Here is an 18,354-nt window from a genome sequence, read left to right as displayed (position 1 = left end):
AAGTCATTTAACCCTTCTTAGTCTTAGTCTTCTTATCTCTGAGATGGGCAGAATAGTAACATCTATCCTGTGGGCTGGAATAACGAGCACGACGCATTGTTTGATGTAGAGGAAGTGATCATTAAAAGGGAAAGTATCTTAGTCTGTTTTTGGGTTTCTGTCCGCCCCACGTGTCTGCCAGAAAGTGAACACCCCCCTTCGTATTGGCTGTCACCCACTCCCCCTCTTGCAGGCTAACACCATTGTCAGCCGCAAAATGATTTGCTTGTTTTGTTTGAATTTACTCATTAGTCAGGATTTTATTGCATGTTTACGTGCCAGACCCTTCCTCCTCTTCCATAAGTTTCCTGTGAAAAACAAAAGTTTCTTAAAGGGTTACCAGCTTGTTTTTTTCCCCACCACTTGCACCTCCGCAGGTCTGGATGTGCACAGTATTGTATATTGCAGCAAAAATGAAATAAGGCAGAGAAGGTAATATAAGGGAAGCTTTTAAAGGGTATTTTAGAGTGGTTCCCAGAAATTCTGAACGTGCCTATCAATGATGATGAAGATAAACCTAAGCAAGGGTTGTGTTAATTCTTTTTTTAAAATCTGTAGCTTGTCCCCTAACGATAATTTTATGATTCAGCATTTAAGTCATCAGCCAATTATCCATTCTGAGTTTTATTTGCAGCCAAAGCTAAGATCCCATTAGGTAATGAGATATCCTCTATTTTATTTATTCAAGCCTTTAATAACAGGTCAAAGTGTTAAGTACAATAAAGGCCTAAATGAATTGTTGAAAATCAGACCAGCTACTCTTTTGGTTAAAGAACATGGGATGATTCTAAGAGTTCTATTCCATTATTTAGTTCATTCGCTGAAGTTATACTTACTGAACACCTCGCCTTGTGGTTAGGAGACAAATACGGATGACTAGGGCTCTGCTCTGCTCTCAAGATTTATACTCTCTCTCTCGCAATTATAATATGAAGTCGGATATCCTCTTTAAGAGATTTTAAAGTAAGGCAGAACAAGGCGGTGGTAAGGAAGATGAGCTCTACTAGGGTCAGACTGTAGAGACCATCCTGACTATCATTTACTAACTTGGTGATTTGGGAAAATCACGGTTACCCCACCTGTAAATTGGGAATGACACCTACCCAAAGGATTGTTTTGAGGATTAAATGAGAATACACATCAAGCTCTTAGCACTAGATACATACTAACTATTATAATTACTTGGAAGTATTAGAAGAGGGGGAAAGTTTGAACGTGTGGATAAGAAATACTTCATCAAGACAGTGATATTTTTGAGGTGAACGTTGAAGCACAAATGAGGCTTTGTTCTGCAGAGAGGTAGGAGAATGGAGCTCTAAAGGGTGTAGCATGAACAGAGGCAAAGTGGGATGGTACCTCAGCAGTGTCCAAAACACCAAAATAATTGAGTAGTGTGGTGTTTAGTGGCAGGGTATATTTTGGGGCGTAGTAGGAGATGAAGCCAGAAAGGTAAGTAGGGGCCTCATCGTGAGAAGTCTCCATGCAAGTTAAAGAATTTGGGTTTCACTGTTTTTAAACAGGAGGTAACACAATGAGGTTTAGTTTTGGAAGATAACTCTGACCTTGGTGAGCAGAATGCTTGGGGGAGGAAATTAGAGTCAGGGACACCCTTATGAGAAGGTGCTACTAAAATCGAGAAGGGATATTGAAAACCTCAGTTCTGGCATGTGAGCAGTAGGGAGGGACCTTATGGGAGAGATTTTAGAGGCAGATGTAGGGGAAGGTAAAGTCGGTAATGACTCAGATTTCTGGGTTCAGTGACTATCTTGGTAAGTGGTTCTCAAATTTTGCTGTATAGTTGAATCACTTGGGAAGCTTTTAAAACTCCTGCTGTTCAGTCATACCCCATGGTAATAAATCAGAAGTCCGGAGGGGCTAGGAACCAGGCGTCAGTATTTTTTAAAGATCCCCAGGTAATTCACGTGTGCATCAAAGTTTGGGAACCACTGTTCTAGGTAAACTGTTGTCATTCACTGAGATGGGAGTGGATTTAGTGCACACTTACTGGGCCCTTTGTGCTAGTCACTTTTACTTACGTCATCTTATTAAGCAGTAACAATATCTTTAAAAACATTTTTTTTTTTAAATTTATTTTTGGCTGCGTTGGGTCTTCGTTGCTGTGTGTGGGCTTTCTCTAGTTGCGGCAAGCGGGGGCTACTTCTCGTTGCGGTGCATGGGTTCTCATTGTGGTGGCTTCTCTTGTTGCGGAGCACAGGCTCCAGATGCGCAGGCTCAGTACTTGTGGCACACGGGCTTAGTTGCTACGCGGCATGTGGGATCTTCCCAGACCAGGGCTCGAACCCGTGTCCCCTGCATTGGCAGGCAGATTCTCAACCACTGCACCACCAGGGAAGCCCTGGGACAATCTAAATAAGTGAAGGTGCTGGGTGGAAATAATAGGGAGTGGTGGGAACTGTGGCAAACTAGAGCATGTGTACACTGATATGTGTACAGTATTGATTACACTGAAGCGTACACATGCTATCTAAAGCAGGAAGCTGTACATGGTTCCACCCAGTTGGTGTCATACGGGCTCAATATCCAGATTAGAATGGGAAATTTTTACATGTTTTAAATGAATGATTTCAAACATTTTAACAGTGGCATATTCGGGGTCCTTGAGTAACTAGTTTGTGATCTCTACCAGTTTGTGATCTCTGCCTTAAGATCTTTGTATGAGCTGCCTGAGTTTTTTGTAGAAAAAAGTTTGACTTGATTTGCTAGTACAAGTGGATCAGAAGGGCCTGGCCTTTTTCCTTCCTTCATTCAACAAATATTTAATGATAAAATCAATGTTTGACAACGTGCCTGGCAAACACTTTATAACAACAGCTTTGAAGATTTTTTGACCTGATAATACAGTAAGAAATGTGTTGTGACCCAGCATGGGTGCACATAATGTATTGTGTTGTGATTCAGCATGCATGCACATGTGTGTGCATACACATACACACACACAACTAAAAAGAGTTGTACAAAAACAATATTGCTTCTTGGGGTGCACTCTGGTACTTTCTATTCTATTTCTAGTTCATCTTTAGAAAGTGCTAGCCATGACCCACTACATGAGTTTCCTAAGCCATTAATGGGTCACCACTCAAACTGAAAAATTGGGTTAGAGGGACTGCTAGATTGGTGGGGGCTGGTGCTGTTATCAGCCTTGTTTGATAGATGGGGAAATGGTTTACAAGAATTACAAGAATTACAAACTTGTTACTTGCTTAACCACTGAGAATGTTCCCAAGGGAAAAAACAAACCATAGGCAGCCAGCATGGCCCGTGGGATGTATATATGGCGGGGAAGTCAGCCTGGTTTGGTTGAATGAAGTCTTCTGTATGGAGGAGACATGCTCCTCATTGACTGACAGTAGCTGTTCTCGTAAAAGACCTCATAACTGAATGTACTGAGGTGAACTTGGCTGTAGGTTAGAGACAGGAGGGATGGGGTAGTCAGGAAGACACCTGGATGGATTAAACCTTGGTGTGGGAGGAAGTAAGAGACGTTGCGGGAGCAATGTTAAAGGATTCTAGACATGCTGTAGGGGCTTCCCTGGTGGCGCAGTGGTTAAGAATCCATCTGCCAATGCAGGTGACACGGGTTCGAGCCCTGGTCCGGGAAGATCCCACATGCCGCGGAGCCACTAAGCCCGTGCGCCACAACTACTGCGCCTGTGCTCTAGAGCCTGTGAGCCACAACTACTGAAGCCCGCGCACCACAATGAAGAGTAGCCCCCGCTCGCCGCAACTAGAGAAAGCCCGCGCGCAGCAGCGAAGACCCAATGCAGCCAAAAATAAATATAAATTAAAAAAAAAAATAAAAGATTCTAGACATGCTGTAAAGGTTTAGAATGTTTGGAAAAGGAGGGAATTCAGGACAAAAACAGAGCTGATGAGGATAAGCTATTTCTTTGCGCTAGTTTTCTTGGGTGAAGATTACAAGGAGTTAATCAGAGGTAGTGATAATAAGGGTAGAAAGGAAAGGAAACTCACCTCTTTGAGCACAGGCTTTATTCCAGGTCCTGTTCTATCTTTTATCTTGTTGAAAGGAAGGTCAACATTTTGGCAAAACAATACAGCAGTGCCCCACTTACCTGATTTTTGGCAACCTTGGACCTCCGGAACACAACTATGTTCCTAGAAACGAAAGGAAAAGGGATCAGAGATCTACAGCAGTGATTCTAAATTTAGCTCTAGGGGGTTTCTGGACCTCCAGCATTTTGTGTTCTGATAAATTACATTCTGGTGTGTTTTTCAGGAGATGGAGTTCATAGCCTTTATTAGATTGTCAAAGGGATCTGGGACCCCTCAAAAATGTAAAAATAAATCACTGGGCTAAATATTCTTATCACAAAGCCTCTGTACTTTCACATAGCATCACAGATTCTGAGTTCAGAAAACCCGGGAGGTGATAGTATTGGGTAATTATCCCTGTAGCACCCCTAACAGAGGGCTGTGAACTTCTGGCGGGGGTGGTTATTGATTCACAAAGGTGGCATACCCCTGTACTGAACAAATCTTAACTTTTAGAGATAACTTCCTTATGTTGAGTTGAATTCTGAACCCTGTATCGTTTACTTATTACTCTGAGTTCTGTCTTGGGCTGCACGAACGATTTGGTGTGAAAAGTTACAGAGGCTGATGATAAAAATTGAACCCATGTTCCTCCTAAGGCATTTTCCTTTTCAGGCTAAAAGTTGTACGTTGAACAACTTTTCATGGGGGGATATGGCTTCCCTATTCTTCACCACCCTGAGGCCCAGTTTTTCGTTGTTTTTACCAAGAAGCCACGGTGGGTATCTGGTGTTTAATCTGCTCAGCACGGTGGCTTCTTGGTCCAGCACTTCCCAACCAACCACTGCAATTCTGTGATTCAGATAGGCGCTGCCACTTATTGTACCCCAGTCCAGGGCCATGGTTGATTGGATCAGGCTGGGCAGCGGCCCTAAGCTGGGGTAAAAGAGCCTTCCTCATCTCCCAAACAGACAACACACACCTGGGACTCCCGGTTCCCCTCACTGGGTCTTTCTTCATTACCACTTTATGCACTAAGTTATGTTCCTTTGGGAGGAAGAATAAGAGAAGCAAGTAAGCTGCACCAGGGTAATACCGGCATCTGTAGTGTTCACTGCTGTATCTCTGGCACGTCCATCCTTGCTGGGTGAGTGAGTGAGTGATTGGTGGAGAAACTGTGAGCCTGAGCTCTGACCCTGGAAGCAGCCTTAATTCCAGCTCCTGTAGAGAAGCCAGCCCCAGGGACTGAAAGGAGCTTGTCGAGAGGGACAGAGAGAGAAGGAAAAAGGCCAGGCAGCATTTGAGTCCCCGGTCGGTGCCTGTTGACCCTGAACCTTGCTGCCATCCTACGGTGATAGGATTCATCGTTTGCCTCAGCTAATTCCCACTAGGTTTCTGCCACTTTTATTAAGAGTTTGGTAATAATAGCAGCATGGTGGACAGAACTCAATACATTGTCCTCTGTAATGTACAGTTGCGTGTGGCCAGTTTGGAGCCCAATAGGTGTGCCATCTACTTTGTTCTTGACACCGCAGTGAGGCTCTTCTGTAGTCTCGTAGGCGCCTTTCTAGATGCTTTCCTGAAATTACAGTTTAATACCTTTTGGTAGTTTGAGATTAAAATGCAGTGCTTCTGTTGTATATCTTCATCTTTGAATTTGTAACTTTCACACAATTTTTCTGTTCCTTATACCAGAGAATCTGAAAAAAACATTTCTGTTGCAGGTACAGAGGGACCGGGTGTCAGCATCTCTGAAGAGAGACAAAGTCTAGCTGAAAACTCTGCAACGACTGTTGTTTACAATCCTTATGCCGCCCTTTCTATAGAGCAGCAGAGGCAGAAGCTGCCGGTGTTCAAGGTACATTAAATAAGTATGTTCAGTCGTCGGCCTGAAGCAGCCTGCAGTAGCTTTTTTTTTTTTTTAAATTAATTATTTTTTTGGCTGGGTTGGGTCTTCGTTGCTGTGCTCTGGCTTTCTCTAGTTGTGGTGAGCGGGGGCTACTCTTCATTGCGGCGCGCGGGCTTCTCATTGCGGTGGCTTCTCTTGTTGTGGAGCATGGGCTCTAGGCGCACAGGCTCAGTAGTTGTGGTGCACGGGCTTAGTTGCCCCATGGCATGTGGGATCTTCCCGGACCAGGGATCGAATCCGTGTCCCCTGCATTGGCAGGCAGATTCTCAACCACTGCACCAGCAGGGAAGTGCCCGGCAGTAGCTTTATACTTGGCACTGAAGTGAATAATCTCCTCTTACTCTTAATGATCCTTTAGAATGCAGCGAGCTCAGAGATACCCTTATCTGAAGGGATCGTCTGTTCAAAATATGTGTGTGTTAGTTAACTTTGTAAGTCTGGAAAGTCCTTACAGTTTTTTTTGGTTAGATCTAACATATTGGAAAAACTGGAAGAAATGAAATGACATTCTTTTTTCCCCCTCTCTGCTTTCAGTTATGGACAAGTTCAAACATACAGAAAAGTAGAGAAAACAGCACAGCGAACTCTTATGCATCCATCTTCAACAAATTACCAACATGTGGCCAATTTTAGCTTTCTTTTTAAAGGCATATTTCTTTACCCAAGATTAATTAGAAATACGAGGTTGTTTCTGTTGAAGAGATTAACTCCCACTGAGATAGTGATGGGATTTTGGTATGGTTATTACATACCATGTGCACATCCCGACACGTGATTTTATTAATCTCATGAAATGGACATATACTCATAAGAGACCAAAGTATAAACTAGAATTAAGAGTATATTTGTTTACAGTGAGCCGTGGTTCTCCAGTACAGATAATACAGTCCATGGACACACTTTTCTCCCCGTTGCCAAGTCCACATGGGAAGCCAAATTGTAATTAGGAAGTGGGCTCAGAGCCAAGGACGGTTTAGATGTAGTTGAAGGATATTTATTTCCTGTAGCCTCTGACGAAGGTTGATGAACTGTCCCTGCCTTGTATGATATCTCTGGAATGACCCGAGTAAGTGGGGCCACCAGCACCTGTGTCTCTCTTTCTTCCGGACAGTGTTGGGTGAAAGCTGCCCGAGTCCTTGCACTTAGGGAGTTTTTTTGTCTAGACTGTGCTAATAATGCCTCTTCTATTAATACGTTCTTTCTCCAAATGGATATGAAACAGCCGCCTTCTGAATTTCGCCAAGTCACCTCGATCAGACTTTTCTGTGGCCCCAAATGTTTTAGTTACTCCTGTACTGATAGATGCTGGGTTTCTTCTGCAGGAGATTAACCTCATCCATTACGTGTGAATGTAAACCAGTTTGACCCTCAGGAGATAAGATCATAGGTTCACCATTGAGGGACACAGTTTGAGCCGTGATGAAGTGTCTGGACTCGAGCTGGACTTCAGAGTTCAAACCCAGGCTTCATCATTTGTGTGCTGTGTGGCCTTGCTCACTGCCTGAGCTTCTGTTTACTTATCTGTCATATGGGACTAATGGTACCTTCCTCATAGGATTGTTACGAGGACCAGATGAGATAATCCACATAGAGCATTTAGTAAGATACCTGACATGTAGTAAACGTTGAAGTACAAGGATGATTATTGTTTACTGAGTATTTAATTTTCTTGACTCTTCTTCATCCTCCAGCTGTACTTATAATAAATGAAATAATATTAAAAAAAAGAGGGGCTTCCCTGGTGGCGCAGTGGTTGAGAATCTGCCTGCTAATGCAGGGGACATGGGTTCGAGCCCTGGTTTGGGAAGATCCCACATGCCGTGGAGCAACTAGGCCCGTGAGCCACAGCTACTGAGCCTGCGCGTCTGGAGCCTGTGCTCCGCAACGGGAGAGGCCTCGATGGTGAGAGGCCCGCGCACCGCGATGAAGAGTGGCCCCCGCTCGCCGTAGCTAGAGAAAGCCCTAGCACAGAAACGAAGACCCAACATAGCAATCAATCAATAAAAATAAATAAATCTTTAAAAAAAAAAAAAAAAAAAGAAAGCAAGAAGGTATTAATAACATATTGAAATTAAAATGGTAAGAAAAAGGGTATAAGTTACTGATAAAAATCAAAGCAGAGCTTAAGCATAGTTACAATCTCATAAAATGTTAAAGATAAAGCTAGGAGACCAAAAGGATAAAAAGTTACCCATTCACCACCGCTGCCCCCATTAAAACTAAAAGTGAAAATTCCTTTTTAAAATTTTTTTAAAGATTTTATTTGATGTGGACCATTCTTAAAGTCTTTATTGAATTTGTTACAATATTGCTTCTGTTTTATGTTTTGAGGCATGTGGGATCTTAGCTCCCCGACCAGGGATCGAACCTGCACCCCCTGCATCGGAAGGCGAAGTCTTGACCACTGGACCGCCAGGGAAGTCCCAGTGAAAATAGCTTTAAAAATAGAAGTTGAAACTAAAGCAGCAGTAAATCGAAGGCTCACCCCCCTTTACCCCAATGCCATTTCAAGGCAGCCTTCCCCTTGGCTACCTCCTGTAGGCCGGCGTTCTCTTTGGGCCCTGAACAGTGCTGTGCAAGGTTGTCCTCTTACTTCCTTAAACTCAACCTCGCTGAAGCTCAGTCTGGTCCTCTGCACCAGCTCTCCTTGATTTCCCTGCCTGTGCCTGTCGGGGGTACCGTCATTCTCCCAGTCTCCAAACTGGAAATAGTTTTGTCATCTCTCTCTTGACTGTCACACGTCGGACTCCATTTGCAATGCTTTGTATTTAGCACATGAAGTATGAGTTAATGCCTTCAGTTTCTTCATGCTTAAATCACTCTTGTATATTGCTGCCCAATTTTCTTGGAACACTTATAGCATGGACTGCCTCCTGGCTAAAGTCCAGATGCTAGCTCTACGTTCAAGGCTTTCACAGTGCGGCCCTAACTACACCTATTGTAATTCATTTCCAAGTCAAACCTGGAGCCTTTCGTGAGCATTTTCTAGCACACCTCAAATAGAGTTCATATAGTTTGCCTATCTCCATCTTCTTTCCTTTACTTATGTCATTTCCCTTTCCTGGAATACCATGTGTGTCTCTCTCTGTATTCAAATTTTCTTTCAAGTTTTCCCTGAACACCCACCCATCCATCCATCCATTCAACCATCCATCCAGCAGATGGATTTACAAAATATCATTTACAAAATACCTGTGAAGAGCCCAAACCTTTCCCCTTTCCCTGCCCAAAACAAGAGAAAGCACAGAGTCCAAGCAATCGACAGGAAAGCATCTAGACGAGTCCCAGAGTACCTGCAGCAGAATCTCCTTTGGGTGTTTGTAGAAATGCAGATTCCTGGGCTTCACCCTAGCCCTACTGAGTCAGAAACCCTGAGGGTAGGGCTAGGAATCTTCATTTTTAACAAATATCCTAAAAGATTTTTATACTAAGATTTGAGAACTACATATTTAGACCCTAAATAATGCTAAATTCAAAACCCCAAACAGTCAATACCTTATTTAGCTGGGAAGGCAGCATCCTGTCTCTCCCAGTCTTCACCAAACACATTGTTGGTGTGGAGTCGGATGAGCTGAGCAGTGATCAGAGTGGGAGAATTTGGCAGGTTTTTACTTCATTCCAAACCAGGAATTTATGGAATACCTTTATGACTTTCCAGATCGTCGGGTGTGTCTGTAGTCAAATGTGGGTACAGAAATACATTCTGAAGCTAAGTACATGGGATCTTGGAATTATCTGTGACTTTTCAGTGGCCAAATCAGTGTTTCTGCTCCTACTGAATGGGTTAAGGAAGGCCCAGTTGAAATATAGATGTAACCTATGGTTGCTATATTGTGAACTTGGCCATAGAGGTAGAGATGAAAGCATATTCTTTTTGTTTGTTTTCACAAGTTAATAAATGAAAAAAAATTAAATTAAGTAATACATGCATGTTGAACAAAATTCAGAGGTCTCCTTCACGCCCCTGCTCCCCGGCCACTTTCTTCTGCTCGGTGGAGACAGTACAGTTACCAGTTTCTTGTTTTGTTTTTCCTCAAAGTAGCTTATACATAAAGGATATATGTATTTACCCTTTTTTTTTTAAAATTTATTTATTTTTGACTGCATTGGGTCTTCGTTGCTGTGCATGGGCTTTTTCTAGTTGCGGCGAGCAGAGGCTACTCTTCATTGCGGTGCGCGGGCTTCTCTTTGTGGTGGCTTCTCTTGTCGCGGAGCACGGGCTCCAGGCAGGCAGGCTTCAGTAGCTGTGGCATGCGGGCTCAGTAGTTGTGGCTTGCAGGCTCTAGAGCGCAGGCTCAGTAGTTGTGGCACACGGGCCCAGTTGCCCCGTGGCATGTGGGATCTTCCCGGACCAGGGCTTGAACCCGCGTCCCCTGAACCAGCAGGCGGATTCTTAACCATTGCACCACGAGGCAAGTCCCTACCCTTTCTTTAAAAACACAAATAGTAGTGTATCATTCACACTATCCTGCACTTTGCTTTCTTACCATAGCAGACCTGATTGACCATTCCACATCAGTACAAATAGACATTTGTTCTTTTTAACAACTGTGTATTATTCCATTATTGAAGTGTTTCACAGCTGTGTAACCACTCCCCTGTTGATGAACATTTAGGCTGTTTGAATTTTTGGCTCTTATAAACAATGCTGCAATGAGTATGCTTGTACATACATCTTTGTTCACATGTATTAGGATGTCTGTAGTATAACTTCTTATAAGTGGAAATCTTGAATCAAAGGGTATGTGTGTTATATATTTTGATAAGTTATTACGCTCAGTTTCAGTTTTATCACCTTGTACTGATACCAACAGTACCTGCAATATATTTTGATGTATATTAGAAATATATTTTGACAGTTCTTTTTAAAATTTCCTTCCCTTTGGCAAACAGCTCATTTCATAATGTTTAAATATCTTTGTTTAGGTCTTTTGAGAAAATGTATGTCTATTTACAATGTTTGGTTATATTTTTTCAGCTTAGGAATCATATATTGTACTTGATAGAAAACTATCAAACAGTGGTGATTGTTGGAGAAACAGGATGTGGGAAAAGCACGCAGATTCCACAGGTGTGTACATTTAAATGTGTCTTTGTACTTAGATTTGATTGGAAGGATTTTGTAACTTGAGAACTCTCTTTACCATGTTTTTGCATTTTTAAGATCTCCTCTCAGAGAAGAAATAGTCAACCCAACTAGATGTTTTTTATTAAACTTTTGAACTTTTATTAAACTTTTAATTTCTTTGATTAGAAGAAGTAATGGTCATCTTCAATTTATTATAATTCTAAAATAATAATAGAATAGCCATACTCTGAAAGGAACAATGGGAACTCATTTGAAGAGGTGTAATGCATAGTTTTTGTCCTCAAATAATTGCAGTTAAAGAGGTGGTGTAAGATGGATGCCGCTATAGTTGTGAATAAAGATTGACTGTTATAGAATTATGCAGTGCTATGGAAGAAACCTCTCTTACAGGACAAAATTTTATCTGGTGTGGATAGAAGTGGAAAGAAGGATCAGGAAAGGACTCATAAAAGAAATGACATTTGAAATTGGGGGAAAAAATATTAAAAAAAAGGAAAAAAAAGACGAAGAAATAGACCTTGAATGATCAGTGGCAGTTGGCTGGGAAGATGTCCTCATCCAGTGAATATTGTGGTTAGAGATATTGGGGTGGAGAAGTGCTTGGGGCTCAACAGAGTGGACAGGTAAGGTCAAGAGTGGAAAGATAGGGTGAAGTCAAAGTGTGTCTTAAGAGCTTCGACTTGGAGGGTGAAGAATGATATTTAAGTGGTCAGGGATAAGAGTCCTTGCAGGTTTTTCTTTCCTTTTTTAATATAGATTTTTTAAAAAAATTAATTTATTTTATTTATTTAGTTTTGGCTGCGTTGGGTCTTCGCTGCTGCACGCGGGCTTTCTCTAGTTGCGGCGAGCGGGGGCTACTCTTCGTTGAGGTGCGCGGGCTTCTCATTGCGGTGGCTTCTCTTGTTGCGGAGCACAGGCTCCAGGCGTGCGGGCTTCAGTAGTTGTGGCTCGCGGACTCTAGAGCACAGGCTCAGTAGTTGTGGCACACGGGCTTAGTGGCTCCGCAGCATGTGGGATTTTCCCGGACCAGGGCTCGAACCCTTGTCCCCTGCATTGGCAGGCAGATTCTTAACCACTGTGCCACCAGGGAAGCCACATCCACTGACTCTTGATGTCAACACTATACCTGCTTTTGCAGCATCTTTAAATTTCCACCTGTAAGCAACCATAAGCAGGCAGAAGTCTAAACCCCAGGTGTATTGAGAGACTGGCTTCATGGACAGATTTATTATTAAGCAAATTGCTTTTCTTTCCCCTAACACTAGTACTAAGAGATTGACTACAAGAGTGTGTGTGTTTTATTTTGGATGGTAGAACTGTGTCCTGGTTATATGGCTTTGGTTTGCTGAACTTGAATCCTAGCTCTTAGATTTTTACCTGTGTCCTCGGACAAAGCATATGACTTCTTTGTTTCCTTATTTCTAAATTGCTGCTGATGCTGTTGCCTTCCGCATTGGATTTGTTGTGAGGATTAAATGGGGTTATGCATACCAGACAGTTCCTGGCACTTAGTGATGTACTCGGTGAATCTTAGCCATTATTCTTGTAGTTCTGTTTCTGCATTTGTGTTGATTGGGGTGGTTGGTAGTATTTTGTGTATGTATTCAGTGCAAGAGAGAAATTTCATAGTTTTGATAGCAAAAGACCTACATTATCTAAAACACTCTGTTCCTTACAGGCATTTTTAAAATTATTATTTTTAGCTAGTTTTAGACTAACAGGAAAGTTGCAAAAATAATACAGAATTCCCTTAGACCCCTTACCCCGCTTCCCCTACTACAATAATCAAAAGCAGGACAGTAACAATACCAGTAATCAGACTACAGATCTTATCTAAAGCTCATCAGTTTCCCCACCAAAGTTCCTTCTCAGAAGATCCAGGATCCTTCTCCCTGGTCTCCTCCAGTCTATGAAAGTTCCCCATTCTTTCTTCATCTTTTATGACCTTGACATTTTTGAAGCGTACCAGGCATTTATTTTATAGAATGTCCCTCAGTTTGGGTTCGTGTGACGTTTTCTCATGACTAGAATGAGCTCATGCATTTTTGGCAAGAATCCCATAGAAATGATGTGTCCTTCTTAGTGCATCGTATCAAGAGGGTTGACATGGTGGTCTTACCACTGGTGAGGATAATTTGATCACTTTGTTAAGGTGCCAGGTTTCATCTGTAAAGTTACTGTCTTTCCCTTTGTAGTTGATAAATATCTTGGAGGAGATATTTTTAGACTGCAAATAAGCTGCTTTTCAAAGGATCACCTACTAATTTTAGCATCCCTCAGTAGCTCTTGTCTGCAGCAGTTACTCAGGTGTTTCCCTAATGAATGATTTTCTCTATTCCTATTTCCTTTTACATTTATTAAATGGAATCTTCTGTAAGGAGGAACTGTCCTTTCTCCCTCATTTATTTATTTATTCAATTATTTATGTGTATCGGTATGGATTCATGGATATTTATTTTGTTCTATGGGTTAAAATCCAATATTACCATTTTATTTTGTTGGTCAGAATGGTCCACCTTTGGTCATTAGGAGCTCTTTCAGTTTGGTTCTTTCTAAAAGCCTCCATTCATTTTTTTTGAACACTTCCTTACTTTCTAGTAACACAAACTGTTTCAGGCTTGTCTTATGTTTTTTCTGCACTAGCCTTGGGATCAACCACTTCTCCAAGGAGCCCTGGTTCCTTTTATTGGAGAATGGTGTTTAAAAATCAAGATTTGGGTGCTAGGGTGCTCATTGTTACTGAGGTGACATTGCTATAAGTCTCAGTGGGCAGATTTAGGAAATATATATGAATACTAAATCCCTACATAATCCCACTTATATATCTGTATCAATCTGTATATATATTCAAAATCATGAATTTATTCTGATACTTCGTTGATTCCAATCCCACATCATAGGGCTCATTCTAGCCTTTCCTTATTTGTAACTCTTCTTCAACAGTGAGAAACTCCATTGTCTACAATGTATTTATTTGTTTGTTAAATTCTAACGGACATATAAAATAGCTTCAGAATTGCTAACCCATACCCCTAACATTTACTGAGTAGATTACAGCATTTAGGTACAGTTCTTTCCACCTCTGGCCTTCAGTCAAGATACCGTTTTCAGTTACTTAGGTTGGTTCTTCTCCACCCCCTTCAGTGTGATCAGTTATTCGCTTGTAATACAGAAAGGATCATTTGATAGTGTTTGCATTTCTTTTGGTTTCCCTCCACATCCTGGTTGTTTTTGTGTATTTATTTGGGTACGTGAAGAGTACGTGCAACATGACTGTGGTTCTGAGAGTCAGAGCTACACAAAAAGTTCTACTTAAAGCATTGCCCCTCCCTCTTCGTCCCTGCTGCCATGTTTTCATTCCTCCCTTTTTCCACTCCTTTCCTACCAAGCCTCCGTAGTCAACCATTCTCTTCTCTTTAGTTTCTAGTTTGTCCTTCCTTTATTTCTTTTGAACAAATGAGCAGATACATGTATGTAACAGCATTTTAAATCTTTTTTCTGTTATAGAAGTAATATATATTGATTGTAAAACAATTTAGACATTATGAAAACAGGTAACTCTGATAGCCCCTGTTATCCATTTTGGATTTTAAAAAGCATATAATCAAATAAATATGTAAGAAATAAGTATATGTGGCAAATAAATACAGAAATAAATCAGGTAATACATATAATCAAATTTAATGTATACTAATAAAATGTAATGGGATATATACATGTATATAAAGTCTGATTTTTTTTGCAATAACAAAAAAAATTCTTTTTTATTTTTTTTTTTATTTTTATTTACTCTGACTGAAATATTTTGTATGGTTGATATTTACTGAGTTGTCTCTGTGTGTACTCTAAAATTCTTTGTTCTACAGATTTAGCACTGTTCTGAGTGACCCATGGATAGTTTTTTTATTCCTTGAGACAGCTGTAGTACGGGGAAATTTTGTAAGACTGGGGAGTCAGAATGTTGAATTTATGCCTTAGTTCTTCTGATTATCACCTCTGTTGTGAACTTAAACACATGACCTAACATTTCAAAACCTCAGATGCCTCATTTGCAAAATAGTTTTTTAAATCTCTGCTGGGAGAAGAACCATCTGTTAATTCTTTTCTCAGTGACTTTAACACAATCCAGGGTCATCTTGGGGGAGATTGTTTCTGGAGAAGTGGTGTCAGGTGTATACTGAAACGTGATTTTATTTGTAGTACCTCGCAGAAGCTGGCTGGACAGCCGAAGGAAGAGTGGTGGGAGTGACCCAGCCCCGAAGAGTGGCTGCTGTTACAGTGAGTTTCTCTTTTGTTGTAAAGACTCTGTTTGTGTCTTCTGTTTCAGTGACTTTTTCCTTGTTTCCTAAAAGCTGCAAATGAATATGATTTGCAGCTCCTCAAGAATTTAATTCTTCACTTGAAAAAGAACTATGATTATTTTTGTAAAATTGATACCTGTACATTATGAATTTTTATGTAGTAATAAAGTACAGAAGTCAAAACGAAAAAAGTAATTAAAAACAAAACAAAACAAAACCCAAATCTCACCACCCAGCAAAAACAGTGTGAACATTTGTGAACATCATTTCAAGTTTCTCTTCTATGTTCACATAAAAATGAATGGTTGGCTGGATGGATAGAAATGATTTTATAAAAATGGGTTCATAGACATATATTTGCTTTTGTTGAATTTAACAAAAGAGGAAACTTCAGTGAAATAGGAGTAATTACTGAACTTTGGATAAATAATTTTTCTCTACAAGAGAATTTATTAAAGCTTGAAAATTAAGAAAAAGGATTACAAAAAGCTTTAGGGTGTTACTTATTTTTGGAACTACGTTATAGGTAGTTGCCTATCACAAGAGTAAATTAGCGCACTGATTCTTTCTACTGTTCCTCCCTCCATTTGTGATAAATGCAGTGCTATAATTTTTATTTCAAGATTTATAAATATATATTCTTTTCTGTAATCATAACTCCCACAGGTATTTAACTTTAATCCTAGTTTAATAATCACTAATAATTTTCCAAGGTTTTGCCAACTTTGAATTGCTCATTTCACTTTATTTCTTGATTGGCTGAATTTTTTTTTTCTTTTTTTTTTTTTTTAAATACTTCCTTTCTAAATCTAATTCTTTTTTTTTTGTTTTTAATTTAATTTTTTTATTTTTGGCTGTGTTGGGTCTTAGTTTCTATGTGAGGGCTTTCTCTAGTTGCGGCAAGCGGGGGCCACTCTTCCTCGCGGTGCGCGGGCCTCTCACTGATGCGGCCTCTCTTGTTGCGGAGCACAGGCTCCAGACGCGCAGGCTCAGCAGCTGTGGCTCACGGGCCCAGTTGCTCCGCGGCATGTGGGATCCTCCCAGACCAGGGCTCGAACCCGTGTCTCCTGCATCGGCAGGCAGATTCTCAACCACTGCGCCACCAGGGAAGCCCTTGGCTGAATTTTATATGCCTGAGAATGTTTGATTGTGGTCTTTGTTGATATACAATTCTTGATTGATCCTCTCTAGGAGCTGTGCAGACACTGCTCTGCTGTCTTTTGGCCTGGAGGATCACTGTATAGAAATAGTCTGAGGTCCAGTGGAGTTTTTCCACTCCCTACCTTCCTGGCCTACTTCTTCTGCTTGAATGCTTGTAACATGCTTGTTTTTGTACCAGGATATGTCTTGATGCTGATTGTTCTGTCTCATTTTTTCTTAAATGTGGAAGAACTTTTAATCTTCAGGCTCAATCTCATTATATCAGGCAGGTTTTCATCCATTATTTCTTGGCACACTTTTCTGTTCCATTTATTTTTTTCTCTTTTCTAAGAGCACCAATTAAGTGTATATTAGGTCCCCTTTGTCTCTTTTTAGTATTTATCACCCTCTCTGGAATCATCTGTTTTCCAGTTTGTTTTGTGATATTTCTTCAAGCCTGTCCACAATGTTCATGATTGTTTATTTAACAATAAACAAATTTATTCTATTTTGATTCCTTTGTATCTTTGTCTGGGTCTCATAATCACTTCTTTGAATGCTTTTTTGTTTCTTTACTAGCTAGAGAAGTGAATATTTAGAATGGGCGGAGATATTACAATACATTACAAATTTTAAAAGCTGATAATACCACAAGCATTTTTTAAAAATCCAGAAAATAACATAGTATTTTTATTAACTGACACATTTCTCTAAATCTTTTTTCCTGCAATTTTTGGCTCTGTCCCCACTGACCACCTCTTCACTTGACAACGATTTCCCATTATTTTCCTTCAGAGAGAGTAGAGCAGTATTTTAATGTTTCTCTGGCATGGGTGATTTAGATTTGCTTTTTATTATTGATACTGTGGAGAAGCTCCTTTGGCTTTGTAGCATTGTGTAAATTTGGGGGATTATTCTCACATTTGGGAAAAGCCTCTCTGTAACTTCTTTCATGTTCAGGCTGTGAGATTTGGAGGATGTCCACAGATTGGTTTCTGACCTGTACATTTGAGACCTTGTTTCTCCTCAACTGTGCTTTGACTTTGTCTCTTCTTTAAGTTGTTTTAGCTTAAGCTTGTGCTTTCTTTGAAACTGGATTTCTTTGGCTGAATTCTACTTCTGTTCCTTTGGGTAATACTTTTGCAATTTCTTTTTTAAACTGCTTTTTTGCTCATGTTCCTTTTTTCTTTCTTAGTTGGCTTTAATGCAGTGGGCTGTGTTGGTATTTTTATGATAACTACTTATCTTTGAGTGGGCTCATTTGCTAGCTGCAGAATTGTGAGGTTGTTCTGGTATGGCCTGTCACCAAATCTCTTATTGTCCTTTGCTCGTGGGGGATGAGGATGAGGATCTGGTCCAGCACTCCTTAGTGATTTGAGAGGTCTGTTGCAGCTCATGATAAGATTCTTTGGGCTCTCTGATTTGGGATTGATACTTGCTATTGGATTGCCTACCTTCTCCTTCAACTCCCCCTCCTTTGTGATTCTTTGCTGTCAAAGTGGGTCTCCACTGAGACATTTCCTGTGTCTCCTGGGTCTGAACACACTACTGCTTCTTGTCTTCCTAATACAAGGCTTGTCAGCCCTGCCTTTTAAAGAGGTGACACTTACATTAAGGAAGCCAGCAGCCTGCTCTGGTTGTGAGGAGGCCTGGGCCTCTCTTCTAGATTCAGACCTCACAGTATTTGGCAGCTGTGTTTCCTAGTTTATTATTTGGGCTTGTGCCAGTTTCCTTCTTTCATTGGAGATGCAGGTTTTGGTTGATAATATGTTTTATTTATTTATTTTTTTGTTTTAAATTAGCTCTTAGGGAAATGGGGGCAAAGATGCCTTTATTTTGCCATCTCTACCTGGACAAGAAATTAA

The 18,354-nt window shown here is 40.7% G+C and overlaps 1 protein-coding gene across 3 annotated transcripts in view; it reads left to right on the top strand.

Moving 5' to 3' along the window:
* The window catches only part of DHX35 (DEAH-box helicase 35), a 74,256-nt gene that overhangs the window by 601 nt on the left and 55,301 nt on the right, over positions 1–18,354 (top strand). For all 3 annotated transcript variants that reach the window (XM_068523795.1, XM_068523794.1, XM_068523796.1), the window contains exons 2-4: positions 5,775–5,908; positions 10,938–11,030; positions 15,249–15,326. In XM_068523795.1, the coding sequence (XP_068379896.1) occupies positions 5,775–5,908; positions 10,938–11,030; positions 15,249–15,326 (305 nt within the window). The remainder of the gene's footprint in view (positions 1–5,774; positions 5,909–10,937; positions 11,031–15,248; positions 15,327–18,354) is intronic.

Source organism: Eschrichtius robustus, chromosome 16 (genome assembly GCF_028021215.1).
Source record: "Eschrichtius robustus isolate mEscRob2 chromosome 16, mEscRob2.pri, whole genome shotgun sequence".
NCBI classification, from domain to species: domain Eukaryota; kingdom Metazoa; phylum Chordata; class Mammalia; order Artiodactyla; family Eschrichtiidae; genus Eschrichtius; species Eschrichtius robustus.
The sequence above is the reverse complement of the archived record's forward strand: the minus strand, read 5'-3'. Positions and strand labels throughout refer to the sequence as shown.